General features: G+C 36.5%; 1 protein-coding gene across 6 annotated transcripts in view; it reads right to left on the bottom strand.

Moving 5' to 3' along the window:
- The window catches only part of COL12A1 (collagen type XII alpha 1 chain), a 101254-nt gene that overhangs the window by 9683 nt on the left and 73711 nt on the right, over nucleotides 1-17860 (bottom strand). For all 6 annotated transcript variants that reach the window (XM_039568520.1, XM_039568522.1, XM_039568524.1 and 3 more), the window contains 11 exons: nucleotides 16938-17080; nucleotides 16453-16562; nucleotides 11250-11399; nucleotides 10769-10846; nucleotides 10100-10186; nucleotides 9202-9255; nucleotides 8584-8679; nucleotides 7088-7141; nucleotides 6128-6181; nucleotides 4893-4946; nucleotides 3721-3792 (listed from right to left, as the gene is read on the bottom strand). In XM_039568520.1, coding sequence (XP_039424454.1) covers nucleotides 3721-3792; nucleotides 4893-4946; nucleotides 6128-6181; nucleotides 7088-7141; nucleotides 8584-8679; nucleotides 9202-9255; nucleotides 10100-10186; nucleotides 10769-10846; nucleotides 11250-11399; nucleotides 16453-16562; nucleotides 16938-17080 — 952 coding nt within the window. The remainder of the gene's footprint in view (nucleotides 1-3720; nucleotides 3793-4892; nucleotides 4947-6127; nucleotides 6182-7087; nucleotides 7142-8583; nucleotides 8680-9201; nucleotides 9256-10099; nucleotides 10187-10768; nucleotides 10847-11249; nucleotides 11400-16452; nucleotides 16563-16937; nucleotides 17081-17860) is intronic.

The following is a 17860-nucleotide window of genomic DNA, read 5'->3' as shown; positions in this document are numbered from 1 at the left end:
TATTCCTTTGAAATTCTCTGCTCTGTATATATTTATAATACCTGCTTGTTTTATTCTCATTCATTCTAAGGCTTTCATAGTACAACCTTCCATGAGAATCAAACCATACAGTACATCTTTTATTTATTCACTAGGTAAATCCAAGCATTATAAATCAGATTTCTCATCTACTATCCTGAAAATATCCTGATAATTACTTAAATGGCATGTTCCAATTCACTTGCCAGAACATTTGCACAGAGAAGAGAAGAAAAGAGAAGAGAAGAGAAGAGAAGAGAAGAGAAGAGAAGAGAAGAGAAGAGAAGAGAAGAGAAGAGAAGAGAAGAGAAAAAAAGTGTGCAAACTTAAAATGTTCAAATCATATATGCTGTTTCTGGAAATATTTTTGCTGACTGGTCTAGAAAAGATCTTCGGGCTGTCTTCAACTATAAGTCATGTTGGTAAGACAGGGAGGTGCTCTGGTAACAAAAGCACTAACATTGTTCCAAAATATCGACAACAAAGGTTGCCCTGTGAGGAAAATGCTAACACCATTCCTTCATTATAAGCAACACACAGTCAATTTTAAAATTCATTTAAATAAAATGAGCCTCATTCTTCAATTTGTGACCTTGCAAACACACATTAATTCAGCCTTGTGGCTGGAAGTCTACAAGCTATTTGGAACTAACTTTAAAATTTGAAGATTAGAGGCTGACTGGCCATGCTAGCAATAAAGTGCATTTTCCACCTGGATATTTCGGAAACAAACTTTCAAAAAAATAATTACAACTGCAATTACTGAGTTGCTATTTGCATCTTCCTCCCACTTGGCTATATGCCTCTTAAATTTCAATTTATTTTCTTTTAATAGACAAAAAAGTGCGCTTTAGCCAACAGCTTGACAGCGTTTTGAGAAACAGCAGCTGCTCCTGGCATTCTGTTTTGTTGATATCCTGCAATGAGGGAGTCACTTGGGGTCAGTGCAAGGAAAAGCTGGTTTATGCTGCATGTGGGATTTTTTTCTGAGCTGTGGGATGAAGGCTGGGGCTGCAGCATAGTTCTACTGCTGAAGGAGGACAAAACAAAGGAAGTTTTGCTATTTTTACTTTTAAAGATAATGTGCTCAATTGTTTTTCCCAAAAGAATGTTTGCTCCCCTCAAGAACCACCAGCTCATTGCTCCCAAAGCAGTGTCTTTTTGAGACTTCATCTAGGACATCTGCATAGATGGATGCAAGAGCAATGAACACATGGCAGCAGAGAATGCAAAATTCTCAAAACCTGCATGTAACTCACAACAGACTTGGACTACCCTCAGAAGGTTTTCACAGTTTATTTGGTTCTGGAGGCATCAGTTTAATAGCACCTTACTTACTAATCTAAATGCCTTGCATTTTTCCCTGGGAACCGTCTAAATCAACAAAGTCAGACCCTGCTGTCACAGAGTCTGTTTTATAAACGGGACAGCTCTACCTTAACACAACTTGGTCTACCTACCCCTTGTTATTGTTTTCAGTCTCACACCTATAAAACAACAAGTACTGGAACTTTTCCTCTCTAATAGTCCAAGATCTTCAATTTCCCATTATATTTATTCATAGAAAACATACCCATTTCTTCTTGAACCAATATCCTCTTCTAGTTTAACAAGTCTTTCTTATTCTTGATGGTTGTTACCTTATGATATGTGTATGAACTATTATGGAATTCTCACTCTCTGACCAGACAGATGACAGATATTTTAGTCTCCTCTAGGATAGCCTGCACTCAGTTCTCAATAAATTACCAACTCCTTTGTGCTCTTACTGTTCCCTTTTCAGTCATTTTGTTACTACACTGGAAAAACACCTAAGTTTCTCTTGGGCGTACTTGTAAGCAGATCAAAAAGCCAAATTTCCTATTTCCATGACAATTCAGTTAACGTTTCTAGGATATACTTGTTCTAGTATTAAGTACACAGTGAGGTAGAAAAATGTTTATGGTGTGCTCTGCCTCAGCTTAGCACATGAGCGGTACTGGATACATCAGGAAGGAGCTCCGGCTGACCACGTTCACTGGGAATAACTTCATAACACCAAGGCTGCTCATAATTTGCAGGTACTTTTATACCTTTTACCTGGAATACAATATCCCTTGGTTTGTAGTCTTTCTCCTGACTTTCATTTAATAGTACTAGCAATACAGATTGTTCAGGTAGAAGAAAAAATGGCAGGATCTGGTCAAAAATTATTTATTCCTTGTATTTACCAGAGGCAATGTGAAGCCTCATTATCTTTCTCTTCAGGCAGAACTATGATTCATGACAGTGCAAGTTGCATTTGGCTGTCAGGCCGCACCTTTGGCAACTATAATACTGCACACAAAGGAAGGCCTTGAAATTCTGTCCACCAGGAATCTGATAAAACATCTGTGCAAGGTACAAGCCAGAATTCCTGCTGGGATCTGTTCTACAAACTTTAGAAATGGTAAATATGATGTGCAGTGTCCTATTACAAGAAAGTGCAATAACTGTGGGGAAAAAAATGTACTTCTAATTGAAAAGAACCTTTAATAATTAGAGTGTAGAGAATTTAGACAGGGTGCTTGGACAGGAATTGACTGCCTTGCTTTGCAAAAGACTTGAAACTGGTCTTGTAGCCGGATTTCCTTCTAAACACATTATTTACCTGCAGATCTTTGCTTCTGAACTGGGTCAGCTATCCATTGTCCCAGGTGAAGGAAAAATCAGATACACCTGACAACTTAAAGCTCCCTTGTGAACAAAGCACAGCACTTTGTGCTCCGACTGTGTCTATTCAGCATGTAACCAAGCAAGAATATCCCATTAACAATGCATATCTAAAGGCAGGAAAGCTTCAAGACTTTCCTAAGACACTCCATGTGTTCTACTACAAGGAGAAATGGAATTTATAGTCCAGCAAACACAGATGTGTGTATGAGGAAATGACCCATCTTCCAGGCACTCCTGGGAGCTTCCACTTCATGGCCATCAAGTTTCCCAGCCTACTATATATCCTTTCAAATTTTCCAGCTTTTGTATATACAACTTCACTGAAGCAGGATGGAAAATTCTAGATGACTGCCGTACATTATTCACAAGTAATGAATGACTTCTCATTTCGTTTGCTGTCTCCACTCCTGACTCAAGCATAATTTCTCAGAGATCCTATAAATGAATCAAATTAAATTTCTCCTGAAACTGTTGGTGGGAGGCAGCACCTCCTCCTCTTTCTCCCTTTTCAGGAAGCACTTTAAAAGTTTGAATAGAACCCACAGAAACCACTCCTAAATAATTTTGAAATAACATTATAAAAAGCACGAAACATTTGCAAAACAGAACTGATTATGTAATATTATCAAAGATTGTCCACCTTCAGCAGTTTATCACTTTTTTACTACACACACATGCACCAATGTAAAGACTTTACAATCATTTTGGTGACCTAGTTTTTCACGCTTATGCAGTGTAGGAATGAATATATGTCTTGGCACATAATAGCCTACAGTCTTTTTAGTGGAAACAAGAGACCACAATTTCCAGCCCCAACTATTAAACTCAGCAAAATGGCATACTGTAAAAATAAAATTATTTTTAAAGAAAGGCTTGTGGGTTTAGGTCAGCTCCACTGTATTAACCACCATCATAAATGCAAGACAACTATTTAAAGCAGCAGAAGTCTCATGTTCATAAACAGACTATAATTTTAAATTTGATACTCTAAGTGTATCATTATCTTACTGGTGTCCCACGATCTCCTGGTTTCCCTGGTTTTCCACTTGGGCCAGCAACTCCTGGAACTCCAGGAGCACCCTGCAGCAGAAGACACGGAAAATGAATTGTAGAAATACACAACCTAAGCACTAATAAGAAATATGTTACTGTATTGAGTCCAAGTAAGACTGAAAATGGCTCCTATTGGGCTGTTTTCTGTTAGGTACATATCAGGCTTGAAATTTTTTTTGTGGAATAAACAGTTTGTTTCTTCATGGAAATGTCTTCTTTTAAGTAACACCATAGTTTAACAGGCATTTCAGCACCAAAAGATGCAGAGAGCGTGTATATGTTTTTGGTATCATTCTTAATGGCAAATTCCTAAAGCAGTAAAAAGCAGTTTGTCCTTCTAGGTTCACCTAGCAGATCTGTGATCCAAGTAAAAATCCACAACAAGAAGACCATAGAAGTCGTTCTAGTGATACTAGATATATACAAAAAATTAAAAGACAAGTATCAGATTATGTGATAAAAGCTCATCTGTATATTCACAAAGGAATATGAGAAAGACAATTGTGGGGGAGCCCAAATAATACCCTGCCTTATAGAATGCTGTCTATATATGTAATGCAAATGTGTGCTCTGTGTGCATTTGCCTACCGGAAATGCATCTTCCAACTTGCTACAGTTTGGACCCAGTGACATGGAGCTGCAGCAACTTGCCTATCTCAGGCTGTCTGATTCAACAAATACTTTTCTCTAACAGCCAGCCTCTTTTCTAGCATGGTCCCACAAAACACAATGAAGCACCTCTTTAAGCAAAAACTAATCCTCAAATACTCTTGTCAAGAAAAACTTGTATTAACAGTGTTTGTTTTCACCAGTGTACAAGCAATAAGCCAATTGGTTTCAGAAGACCTAGCCATGCATTTAAATATCATGGCTAAAGAACCAGAAAAACTGGTTCTTCCCTTATTTACCCCGGCAGAAATCTGTTTCAAAACTACTGCTACAAATGTTTGTGAATAAATGCTTTGCCCAGCTGTCTGCTCACCTTCTACCAAGAGTTTTTCAAACCCATTTAGGAAATTAAGCAAAGGATCCATTTCATTTTTGACAGAAATGGAAAATGTCCATGTGGCTCTCTCTTGGCTCAGGTCTCTTAATTCAGAGTATATCAAAGACACAACTATATTTACCGCTGGTCCTGGTGGGCCTCTGGGACCTGTGGGACCATCTTTTCCTGTGAAACCCTATTCAAAAACAGAAGCAAGATTAGAGAAAAATGGCCTTTACGATTATATAATTGCAATACTACTGATTACTACTATCATTTCTTTTAAAACCTATCCACAATATAAGTTATAAAATAGCTATCACAACTCATGCTAGAGAAAGCTATGGAACAATGAGCTTCAGACACTTTCGATGATAAACTGAAAACCAAATCAATCTTAGTATTTTTAAGGAAATAAATCATCGTTTTATCCCAGAGGAGTAAAATATCTCTTTTCACTGTTCTCTCATTCACAGTTTAGTTGGAGAATCACAGGTTTCTACTTAACTGGAGAGCCACCTCCCTCTCAGATATTTCCCCTGAAAGAATGAATGCTGAGAAATCCCATTTCAGTAATCAAAGATAGCATTCACAAGTTAATGTTGATGGTCCATGACCCACCAATCCAACAGTATCCTCTTTGGCAACTGGCTATCACACAGTTGTCTGTTTTCATTTCAAACTATCAACTCCCACTGAAGGACAGCTGTAAATGCATATATCAGCTATTAATTTTGACTGTAAAGGCAAATTATTCCTTCAGTCATCTTAAAGGTGATATTCCACTGTGACAACAAAACAGATTTACTTAGTTGACCCCGGTTAGAAGAAAGGAATTGTAACAAACCACAATGAAATACCTGTGTACACACCCTTCATTAGAAGAGATTTCAGAATTCTCCATCCAAAGAAAAGTTCTTAGCTCCAGATAGCCAAAGGTTTAGGAGCAAACCTGACGTAAGTTTGGCACAGACAGATTCCTTACTAATATGACATCTCCCAGACATTGAGATAAGCAGTTTCAAAGGGATCCCCTGCAGCAGGGGGGAGGACAGCAGGGCTGAGTGCCCTGGCAGAGCCCTGCTCAGGGGACACACTGCTCTATGGGTGAAGGCAGCTGAGAACTTAGTCAGGGGAGGGAGCAGGGCAATCTTTCCAGAAGCTATCTGGCTAACGATTGCTGTCTGGGGAGGTTTTCACCCCTGAGGTGTTTCCAACCCTTCTGTTTCTGTCTCTCCAGAAGGGATACTGATAAAAGGACTCCTTTTGAAAAAACATTTGAAAATGGAAAGATATATAAAGAAGGGGAAAAAATCCAACAAAACACAGAAATGACATTACTTGGTCTTTTCAGAACATAAACTGAGGAAACCTTACCCTTTCTCCTGGAGGTCCCACTGGTCCAGGTGGACCAGGTAAACCTGGCGTTCCCTGGAGGGAGAAAGAGTGAGAAATTGTCTCTGTGACAGAACATCACTGCTATGTCGTTCCATATATCTCAAGTACATACGTTCTTCCCCCCCTTTCTGTCCAATCTCATTGTACACTAACATGTAGCATTGCTTCCTACAGGACATTACTACTCCCTAAAAGTGTATTACTCAGGGTTATAAGGACTAATGAAACAGGTAAATAATACAAGGCCCTTGGCCCATGACTGACCTTATCTGATAACTGAAACTCAATCCACAACAACATTTAAGCATTCCTCATATAGTATTTTTATCATCAGTAAAATTAAGGACAATATAGTAACCAAGGAATATTTGTTATATCACCATGTGTGCATATCAATGACCTTAGATTATCTAAATTTGGCCAATTATTTTATTGTAGTTTACAATACAGAAACCTGCACATAACTGAAATTTAATATTGCTTGCTTCTTTCAGAAAGCATACAATTAATGTAGCATGGCCATTTGAATTCCAAAAGCAGAAAGTAATTAGGCAACATTGCTGAAGAAGGGCTCAGCAAAGATTTTGCAATCTTTATTTTAGGAAGACACTTAACTGCAAGTGGCCAGAAGATGAGAGACCTTCTTGGGGGATTATCAGAGTATTCTTCCTAATCCAGTGGTCTGTCATTGTACATTCACAACTGTCCAGAAGGACATTTGGCTTGACCAAGCATGGCTGTTTTTTCACTTTTGCTGTTTTGAATGGTTTACTATTTCCTACATTTCAAATTTCTAAGTGTAAGCTAACTATGCTTCCAAAACTATGGCTTAGGGAGAAGAGCCTCTGACTCCTAGTGGTGTCAAAGACAGCTGGCCAGCAGCCAGACTGCATCAGGAATAGTGTAAAATTACATTATCTTGTCTACGTGTCAACTTACCGATCGCCCTGGTAGTCCAGGCTGGCCAGCATCCCCTTTCATTCCTTGACGACCCTATAATTTTCACAAATGATTACAGAATACATCATACTTCCAGGACACAATGTGTAGGAGCATATAAAGAAGCAATTTGTTGCCTTTCACAACTAGCTTGCCTTCCATATATGCTACAGCACATGGTATAAATGCACAGTCTATAAATACACATGAGCTAAACTTGACAATACAATATTTTTTTTTACAGTGGCTTGCACAATAATCCAGCATTAACAACTGTTACTAATCAAAAATTTTATAAACATACACTGAGAACATGGATCACAATTGATATGAAAAATGAAACTACATGACTCAAAAATGCTCTAAATTCTTGTTAGCGAATAAGAAATTCCACAAATATTGGTGTTTTCATTCTACAGACTTTTTCAAGTGAGTGTGATGAATAAATGTATTATTTGTATTACACATGTAAAAGGATTGTTTGTCCTTTCTTGCTGTTTGGTACCTCTAGATCATCCTGATTAAGTTTTTCCTTCCAGTATATAACAAAAAAAAAATCCATGAAAAGAGTTCTACACAGGGTAAAAAAATCATTCTACTTTGTCCTTACAAAGCAGAAGGTTTTCCTAATGTCTATTTTAAAGTACATTTTATTTTCCATTTACCAAATTTCATTGCAGATGGAACAGGTAACCAATTTTCAAATGAAAAAATGAAAAATGACACAGCATGTAATTAGACATCACTTCTGCTTTCCATAAACTTTATATTTTGAGCAAAGACTTCATAAAAAAAGCTCCTGAATATATTAAAATTCGAGTTGATCTTAAATAGGAAACATCAGAATTATATTCCTTCTTTTAGGGTGATTATTTATTAAAATATGGCAAAAGCAGCCTTAATACATTCACAATGCAGACAAAGAGTTATATATGCTATCTTCTATAAAAACCAGAACACATGAAACTTCATCAGTGTTAATACAAGTTACTCTGGCTTTGAAGACATGCACATGAAATCAGAAGGAGCATCTTGCTAAAACATGGATGTTGTTGCCAAGAAAACCCCTAGCCACTGACTTAAGCCAGAAAATAGAAGTTGAACACGTAAGTCTGTGAGAAAGTCTTCAAAGTAATATTGCATGCTTAATTTTGCTGTACCACAGTTTGACAGTTTTGAGTCCTTAAACTGAAATGCCTAGCAACTCTACAGAAAATCCATTAAGGCTGAAAACAGAGTAGCACAACTTACACTACAGCACTTCGACTCTGTCCCTTCATTACAATCCCATAAGCACATGCACCATTCAGGACAGAAAATGCTATTGTATTAAGAGACTTGTTTCAGAAAGACATGTGTCTCACAATACTGCTGGGAACAGGGACAGATGAACACTCAGGCAAAGGTGCCGCCCTCTTCCCAAGACCACCCACCCCCATGGACAGCTCTGGCTCCACACACATTGCCCGCTGATGGCACTCAAAAGGTCCACTCACCGGTTCACCTGGGATTGACAGCCCATTGGGACCCTGTGGACCTGGTGGACCCTGAGGGCCAGGAGGACCCGTCTCACCACGAGGACCAGGAGGACCCTTAAAGCAGAAAATTGAAACAAAATTGTAAATGAGAATCCCTTCTGAAATCCGTAACTGCAAAATCCTTTGGGTTAGAGACTTAAGGTAAGTCAGAAGCCTGGAGACACATTTAAGACTTCAGAACAATGGTGGAAATAGAACAAACATTGTTCGAGAGGCATACCCTTTCATAAGCTATTCTCTGATTCATGTTGGCAGTCTCAGGCCAGTACATGCCCTCTGGCAGTGCTAATTAGAAGTATTGTCATCTCCTCTGTACAGAGGAGAGAACAATAATGCTGCAGTGTGTATTAACACTCTGATGCATGTAATCCCAGTATCCTGACATGTGGTCAATGTCTTTGAGGCTACACAGACTATGATATACAGTCTCAAATAGGCTGCACAAAAGTAACATAAAGGCATATTTTCAACTGAATTTTCAATCTCCATTCTTAGCCTAAAACTAAACATAAAAATTTTCACACAAGTAAGCCTGTGGCAACATTATTATAGATGCATTTTAGGAAACATACTTACAGATGATCCAGTCAAACCCCTTTCACCTCTGGGGCCTTTAGCGCCTGGGCCACCCTAAATTGAGTATTTGGAAAGAAAATGTATTTTATAGACAGAAAGCAAAGGTGCATATTACTAGTGTGCATTATGAATTCCCCTAACAAACTCCTATGTGAAGCTCCAAAGTCTTGAAGTGTACAGATCACACTGCTAAAAAGAGTAGTAGAATAAAATATGCATCAGGAACTAAGGGAAACCACATCAACTTCAGCCTTGCCAATTCAGCCCATGAAAAATTATTATTTTGATTTTTGTTTCTGCAGACATAAACTTACATTTATATTCATCAAAGTCTCTGAATACCTCTCTAGTAGATTACCAGACAACTTAACTGGACTTTAGATTTCTCATGCAGCATTTTTGATAGCTTCAAAATACAACTACTGGGCTGAGTATAACTCCCTACTACTCAAAGCAATCTGTAGGAGTATGTCCATTCCATAAATTACTCTCCCTCCACATAAAAAATAAAGTAATTTATTTCCCTGACAGAGTGAAAAATCTTTTCTTGGAGTGAAATCTTGACTCTGTATTTAGGAAAAATATTTTTACAGTCCATTAAAAATATCTTGTACATGATGTGCAAGAGACTAGGCCAGAGCCTTTCAGCCTATCAAACAATGAGGAGCTATTCTCAGTGATCACACTGGAAATACTGGAAAAGATCATACAAACAAGTAGATGTGGTAGGAGCTGATGAAAAGGGGATGGATTACCACGATGTTATGGACATGCTGATAGAAACTATGCCTCTGACTGACATTTGTTTCACAAAACTACACACCAACACAAAACGACTTCCAAAAATTTAAGAAACAGAAAATTTGTCTGTTATGAATAGTTACAGCCAGTAACTTACAGCTGGTCCAGGAGGTCCTGGAGGTCCCACACTGTCTTGAGTACAGGTACAAGCATTTGGAAGAGCTGGGCATTTTGCTTCATCTCTCTGAAAATTCAATCACAACTTATTACTGTCCTTTTAAAGAACTCAATGGCAGCATGCTTGTCTGAAACAATAGCAGGAAGATTCTCTATTATCCAGTTTTCAAGTAAAATTCACAGCTAAACTGTGGTTTCCAAATATTTCTACAGGATCTTTTATATTTTTAGAAAATTTTCTCTGTGAACTTTGCAAGGCATTAACAATAGAGGCACAAGCAAAATATTGTTCCAGTGTTTATATGCATTTTACAATCAGCTTGCCCTGACAAAGAATAGGTACTTTTTGAATGCTAATCTAAGAACAGATTAAATAAATAAATAAATATATTCCCCATTTATAATACCTAGAATTTGAAACATCACTGAAACACATATAACAGACATTTTTTGCACCATTTCTAAGGGGCTCAATTCTAGCATTACAACCTTACTGCCTCAAACACAAAACTCTGAAATGAGGTGTTGTTGACTGGCTGCTCTGATAACTGTGATTTAGAAGTACAAGGTTTAATACCAGCCTAATATTAATATTATTAAATATAGTATTAACATTTTTCTGGATAGCCTCTGGTCCATTTATACTTACCATAGACGGGAGATCACAACATCTGTCTCTGCTAGTCCAAACTGGACTGCAAACAATGTCAAAGTTCTGGATTTCTAACTGTAAAAGAAAGTAATACTCTTGAAAGATCATTAAGTATGTTGTTAAGTATGAAATCTATTCACATTATCATTAAAAATTATTCCTCCATTTATTTCTAATGATAGAAAATCCAGAGTAAAAGCACTCATCTGCTCTCCTTATTAAAAGAAAAACATTCCTGCTCTTGTTTGAATTTACCTGAGTGCAACTTTCAGCTATTAGAATTTTGTTCTTGCAACTCTGCTAGAATGAGAAGATATAAAGACCAAACATCTCAGTTAAGTACATTGGGTTTGACAGTATAGACACGTGAAAGCTTTGGGTGCAACACTGGATTCCCAGCAACCCCTAATCTCTAACCTCTTTCCTCAGAAAATTTCAAGGTCTTGCAATAATGAACAGATTCATATTTATTGCTTACTGTTGCTGATCTTCGGTCGCCTTTTAGAAGTTTCCCAAGTATTTCATAGCCATCAGTTGTGATATTGCCAGCCTCCTTAATTGGTTTCTCCAGTATTTCACTGCAGTCAATGTAAATCTTAACATTTGATGAAGTTACAACAATATGGACCTGAAAAAAGTTTAACGTAATATTTAGAAAAGGCACATGGGCACAATTCCTTTAACATTTTAATAGTATTTCGCTGATTCGGTAGTACTGTTTTAAATTTGATTCCTAGTAATCCTGCTTTACTTCCAACTGGTAGAAAAATTCAAACTCAAGGAATTTAAATTTAAAAGGAAAGTCTATAACATTAATAACCTCTTCAGAATGTGTTGAAGGTCAACAAGATGAATACACAAGCGCAGCTAAGAAATATTATTTAATGTACTAATTGAACTATTATTACCTATTTAGAAAGCTTGCCTGAAAATTGTTTTAAGATGGCATAAAAGTAAAAAATAAAAGAACTTTTGAGAGGAAGTAAATATAAGCATTTCTTGTTCTCTTCTGATGGCTGAGACCAGACAAGACGTTTGTAAGCCTGGGACTGCCCACTGGCTAATAGACTCTGTAGTTCAGAGAGTAGACTGTTTCAGACCCAAAGATACAGAGTTCAGCTTCCACAGATGATTCAACCAGAGGAATTAACTGCATTGAGATACAGGAAGCAACCAGAGAAGCCTGCCCAGAACAATGGAAAATAATGGAAGATGCAAGAGAAAATTTCCACAAGAGAAATCTGGTTACAAAAACATATGCCAAAACAAGGGGAAACAGGGAAGAGGAAGAGATTAATGACTGGAAATAAAGGACACTTAGGAGGGAGAAAGGAATGATTGTAATGAAGAGAGAGTACATTTACCAGGAGAAGAGAATGAAGTGCTTGGGGGAAACATAGTAAACCTTAAACAGAGGAACACACAAAACCTAAGCAAAGATTATCTTTCCAAACATTTATGGTATGTATGACAAATGTTATGAGAGTGAATTTTCTACATTTCTGTGAAAATGTAGAAAACATTTAGGAGTCTCCAAGAAAGAAACTAGGGCCATTTCAGCACATTTAATACACAGTTGTTGAAAGAGCATATTCAGGCAACAGGAAGTTTTCAGGGGCTTTATATACTTTATCTGGTATATATATTTCATATACATCATTATAACACCTATGTAATTGTTAAAGTATCAGCACATTAAGAGCAGGAGTAAAGAATCCCTGAAGTATGTATTTATGTTTTAAATCTTCTGTTATCCCAGGACATAACCATACAGAAGCATATTGCTATTTGATGACTGCTTCAAAAATTGGCATAAAGTTGAGAGATTCCCCTAAATGTTCTGAGTCAACAAGTACCTGAACAATCTCCTGAGAATTTTTACTTTTTTTTCCCTTTTAAATATTTTCCCATGCAGACTTTTCTTCAAGGCATCAGCACAGCTTATCTAAAAGTCTTTTAAAATTATGTGCTTATGCTTTATATCTCAGTGCTGTGTATACAAGTGGGCCTTTTAATTAAAATTCCCAACAGTGTTCATTGAGCAAATAATTAAAAGAAACAAACAAACAAAATAATTGAAAGATAACTCTGTGTCCAAAGTATAATTTGGTATTACATGCCAATCTTTCTATAAAACAAAATAACTGCCCTGCCAAAACTTTAAATTCATTATAATTTGTACATTATATACTCAGTCATTTGCTTACATGATGAAATTTTACAGGTTAATTACTGCATCATCCAGTTTAAACTCATCACAGATGCAATTTACTAATTCTGAAAGGTGCCTGATATGCAAGTCCTTCTACTGGAATGTTAAGTATTTGTCACAATTTAAATAAAATAAAACACATTGCATAGCAAACACAGATAGTATTTTCATTAGTGCAAAAAACTTAGGAGAGGTAAATCTATATCAGAATGTTGAATGAGATCAGCTTGAAAAGGTTCAAATAGGAATAACTGCTGAGCATCACCTATCTATCTAAAAAAGCAATCCCAACAATCAAAAAAAAGGAGAGCTCTCCCGAGTCATTGACTCAGTCAGTTAAACACTGATTTACTGCCAGACCAGAATTCCAGTCCAAATCTCATGGCCTAGGCAATAAATCTAATTAAAGCAGGCATCTGGTGTTTACAGTAAATAAAACATCTCTGCATTCAACCCCGATACATTTTGTTTTCAACAGTTTCTCACACACCAACATAAAGAATCTGTTCTGCTTAGTTCTGACTATTTATTTCATTTATGACATTTTAGGAAAGAAAACAATTTTAAATTTTTCTCTCTGGATGCCTTATAAGATAAAGTTTGATGGTGTTCTGATCTGCTGCTAAGTGAATCACATCAATGAGCCAAGCAAACTAATTTCCCATATGTATATCAGCAGAAAGATGTACACTCATTATCAAATTTCCTCTTGCTAACTACTGCAAAATGGCAAGCTAACAGGAAGTATAGTGTGGTAAGAATAAGAAGGACAAGTTGTCTGTCTCTCCAAAACATCAGTTATAAATTTAATGACTGTCTCAGGCAGTCAGAATTTTTCCTATGGGACTTGCCAGATTCAACAGCTTTCACCATAGCTATGCTACGCAGAGTTTTCAAGCATGCCAAAGTAAATTTCCCTATAGTTAGGTGTAGTTAAGTGAATTTCACTGAATGAACCAGTAAGTCATCAAATGAAAGCCACAAAAATGTTTAGTATTTTGGAAAACATCTCCTTGCATTGTAAAGATTTGTCATCTCTTTGAAACTGGATGGTAGGAGAAATTGCAAAAGTACCTTTAGAAAGGTACTCTTACTTTCCTTCCTTCATCCATCTGAAACTACTGCTATCCATTATTAGGAGCTAATCAACACAGCTGAGACATAAGGCTTTCCCAGCAGGTGGGCTGGGGAAGCCCATGATGCCATCACTAACAATCTGACTCAGATAGCAAACTCAGTAATCATCTGGAGAGATGCCAGAAAAGTCAGCTTAGTTTTATGGTGAAAAATTGCAAATATAGCTCTAAACCAAAGCTCTTACAGCTACTTTAAATATTATCAAAATCTGAACTTTTAATTCCTTTCTGGGAAAAAAAGAAGGGGAATTACACATTGCATTAAGTAACTGAGAAATTTTTTCTTAAGAAATAATCTCTTAAGCAAGAATTCATAGTTGTAAAGCTTTAAGATAATTTTCAAATCACTGCTACTTGTGTTCATTGTATGGCATCTTAGGATCACTTTCTCTCAAAATGTCTTACTGTATTTAACTATCAAAATGATACAAAATTTTTGATTTTTATTTTCCCTGTAATTGTTTTTCACCAGCAAGTGTAATAAACAATTTTACATAACTGCTAATTTCTAGCAGCTGTCACAGATTTTTCCCCATTTTCTCTGATAAATGAGTAGAACATCACCGTAAGTGCTGTCAGAGAAGCTTGCTCAGCTCTATCACATTTAGAGAAACTATATGGGAAAATGTGATTCTAAACATCCAATACATTAGCAGCAGATATTTAAAACAGACTGCTGGCAGTACAGCAGGAGGAGAGCTCCACACCACTGACCTGAAGAAGTGTCAGCTCTCACAGTGATATCTAAAATAAGGCATGCACATGCTGCTTTGTGTCTAAACAGTACTTCTTGGTGATGACTCAACCATCATACCAAAACAAGATACATCCTAGCCTTTACTGACAGTTTTTCTCACTCCAGTAGATTAATATATTTCCTTAAAATTCAGTTGTCCTACTAAGCTATTAAAAAAAAAAAGTGAAGGGCAAAATAAAGACTGCTTAATGTAGGTATGATCCAAAGCTACTCATAACTATCAGTTACAGAATCAATGACATAAACATTTCCTCATATATACAAAAATAATCAGGCCTTAAATAAATTCTAAACCAAGAATAATTGGATATAATATAGGATCAGTTTGGGAAGTTATTCTCTGTCACATTCTGAGGAAATCAATAGCTTTTATAGTACTGTGTGATTTTCATAATCACCTGTGTTTTAAACAGATGAAGTCACAAAACATTATGCACTAGTTATCTTTCCTGGCTTTCAGTCTAGCAAAGCTCAGTTGACAGCTTGGCCTCCAGTATGTGGAAGTTGACAGAGGCAACCCCTTATCAGTATCCTCAAAGGAATGCTGGTAGTGACTAGTCATGCAGAAGAGGGTATCATAAAGAAAACAAATGCTATACTCAATCCATATTTAGTCATCAGATGAAAATTAAACTAAATAGAAGGGAGATAAATGAAACATGAGAATGTGCATTTTAGCTAACCAAAAATGTTGCAATTGCAGCTTACTTTCTTGCCCTAAACATGCATATTTAACACAGCAGGAGAATATTTTAAAAATATTTTTAGGTATACGTATATTGGTATACTGAGTCAAACACTTCCTGATGACTAGAAGTAAGGAAGCCTGGCAAGATCAAATTGCCATAATTTGGTGCACAAAATTAGAAAAGCAAGCACAAAACTATGACAAGAGAAGGCAGATGCAGCAACATGTAAAGATTTCACTAGCCATTTTGTCAATTCAAAAACTGTAAGTTTCATTCTAAATCATAAAGAGACCTTTTATGAGCTCTCTCTCCTTATTGTTGCTTCCTCATTTAACATGACATTGGAATATTTTAGGCCCAGTGTTTTTAAGCAAAATAAAAAATCAATTCACATTCATACTTACTAAATATATAGATACAATGTATTATGTTTGTTAAACATAAGAATCTTGTTCAATATGCTATTGATCTCCCAACACTGGTTCCCTGTCTACTCGCTTTCTCTGGCTATATCTTCCTCTTTGAATGATTTCAAATTATTACACTCCCACGAAATCTTTTCTCACCACAACTTCCTTTCCTTTTTTCTTCCCGTTTATCTTTTATTCTTCCTCTTCCATTTGGAATGGAACCAGGCTACAATTTCTTCTTCAGATATATCCCTCCACTTACACAATCTTAACAAATTCTTGACAAATCTCTTACATTGGTTCAAAGAAGACCTATAACTTCAGAGATCTTGTTTTACATGATCTGTAGGTCCTTATGTCAACTTCCAGTGCTATCCAAAAACCAGATACAATCACTTGACAGTGACTTCTGCTTGGTTGTCCTCTATTTAAAAGAACAGTACTTCAGAAAGCAGCATCATAATTTCAATCATTTACCTTATGGAAGCTTCCATAAAAGATTTTCTTTATGTCATCATTATCAAAAGTTACAGTTTGAACTTCTCCCCTTGTATCCTTGTTAAAGAATGACAGCACTTTGCTGGCAGCTGCAATAAATAAAAATAACATATTTCATTTCATATATACTACTGAAACCACCATCCAAAGATACACTTATAGATAAAATCTACTTTACCCCTTTTTTGGGTAAACACAAATCATAGATGGTCTTAATGACCTGTAAGTACATAGATGTAATTTCCTTTGATTTTAGAGTTAATACCAAAGTTGAAATGTAGTTTAGATGAATTATTTTTAGTTGAACTATAGATGTACAAAGTTTAAAAGAAATCTCTTGAAACAAAAAATGTATAATCCTTTTATCATGTAAAAATGCTTTGGATTTGGAAATATTTGGGGAGAACACATGCACAGTAACATAACATGTAACTTCTCTATGCAATAAGTATAACCATCCTTACGATCAAGCACAACTCCAACTTGTGGTTTGTAATCTCTGTCTGTAATCTGCCAAATTGCAAAAGGCTCATTGGGGGATTCAGGCAGAAGACGGAATAACAGAATAATAGTGTACGCCTGCGGCAATCCCTCCGGGTGAATCTCCCTGTTAAGACAATATAAAGACATTTTTTCACGTGGAAACACACGAGTAAAATAAGATCTTCATCATTTGCTCTTTCAAAGAAAAGACACAAGAGCAACAGGAAAACGACAGCGTTTAGTGGAACAGAGCATTTTAACCACTCTCTCAAATAGAAAACACCATTGTGATATAAAAACACTGCGATTTGTTAAGATGAATTCACAGCCTGTCTTCAATTGGTCCCAGCACCATGGTTAGAGAGGATGCCAGAATATGACCAAGAACTCTTGGGTATGTATTCTTGTGGCAAAATTCTATACTAACTACACATGTTTTAAATTCCTTGATGATAAGTACAGAAAAAAAGGACCGCAGCTTTACTCGTTTTTTTCATCTGGCCTGCTTCAGTCAGGCAACAGCATTTAACTATTGCTGCCCTTCAGGCACAGATACAGTGACAGAGATATTTAATGTCTTCTCTGCAACTGGTGATGCATTTGGGCTCCAGCTTATTCTTTGGTGGCTCAGGTTTAAATCTGTGATATTTGGACTGTTAGACATTAAAAAAGCAGAGAGCCAACAGTAAATAAATACATGCATGAAACAGCTTTCAGAACTTTCTGTACAGGAAAGGAGGGAATGCAGGAAGGGAACTGTAAGAAAGAAGATAACTACTGCTTCTCCTTAACCATTATAATGGAGCTCAGAAAGAGATTTAGTCACATGAACATAAACATAAAAATCTTAAAATGAAGAGAGGAGCTGCTTTGTATGTTAGAAAAAGCTTATGAACCCATACAA

Source organism: Corvus cornix, chromosome 3 (assembly GCF_000738735.6).
Source record: "Corvus cornix cornix isolate S_Up_H32 chromosome 3, ASM73873v5, whole genome shotgun sequence".
Classification (NCBI taxonomy): domain Eukaryota; kingdom Metazoa; phylum Chordata; class Aves; order Passeriformes; family Corvidae; genus Corvus; species Corvus cornix.
This window is presented reverse-complemented; position numbering and strand designations above follow the sequence as displayed.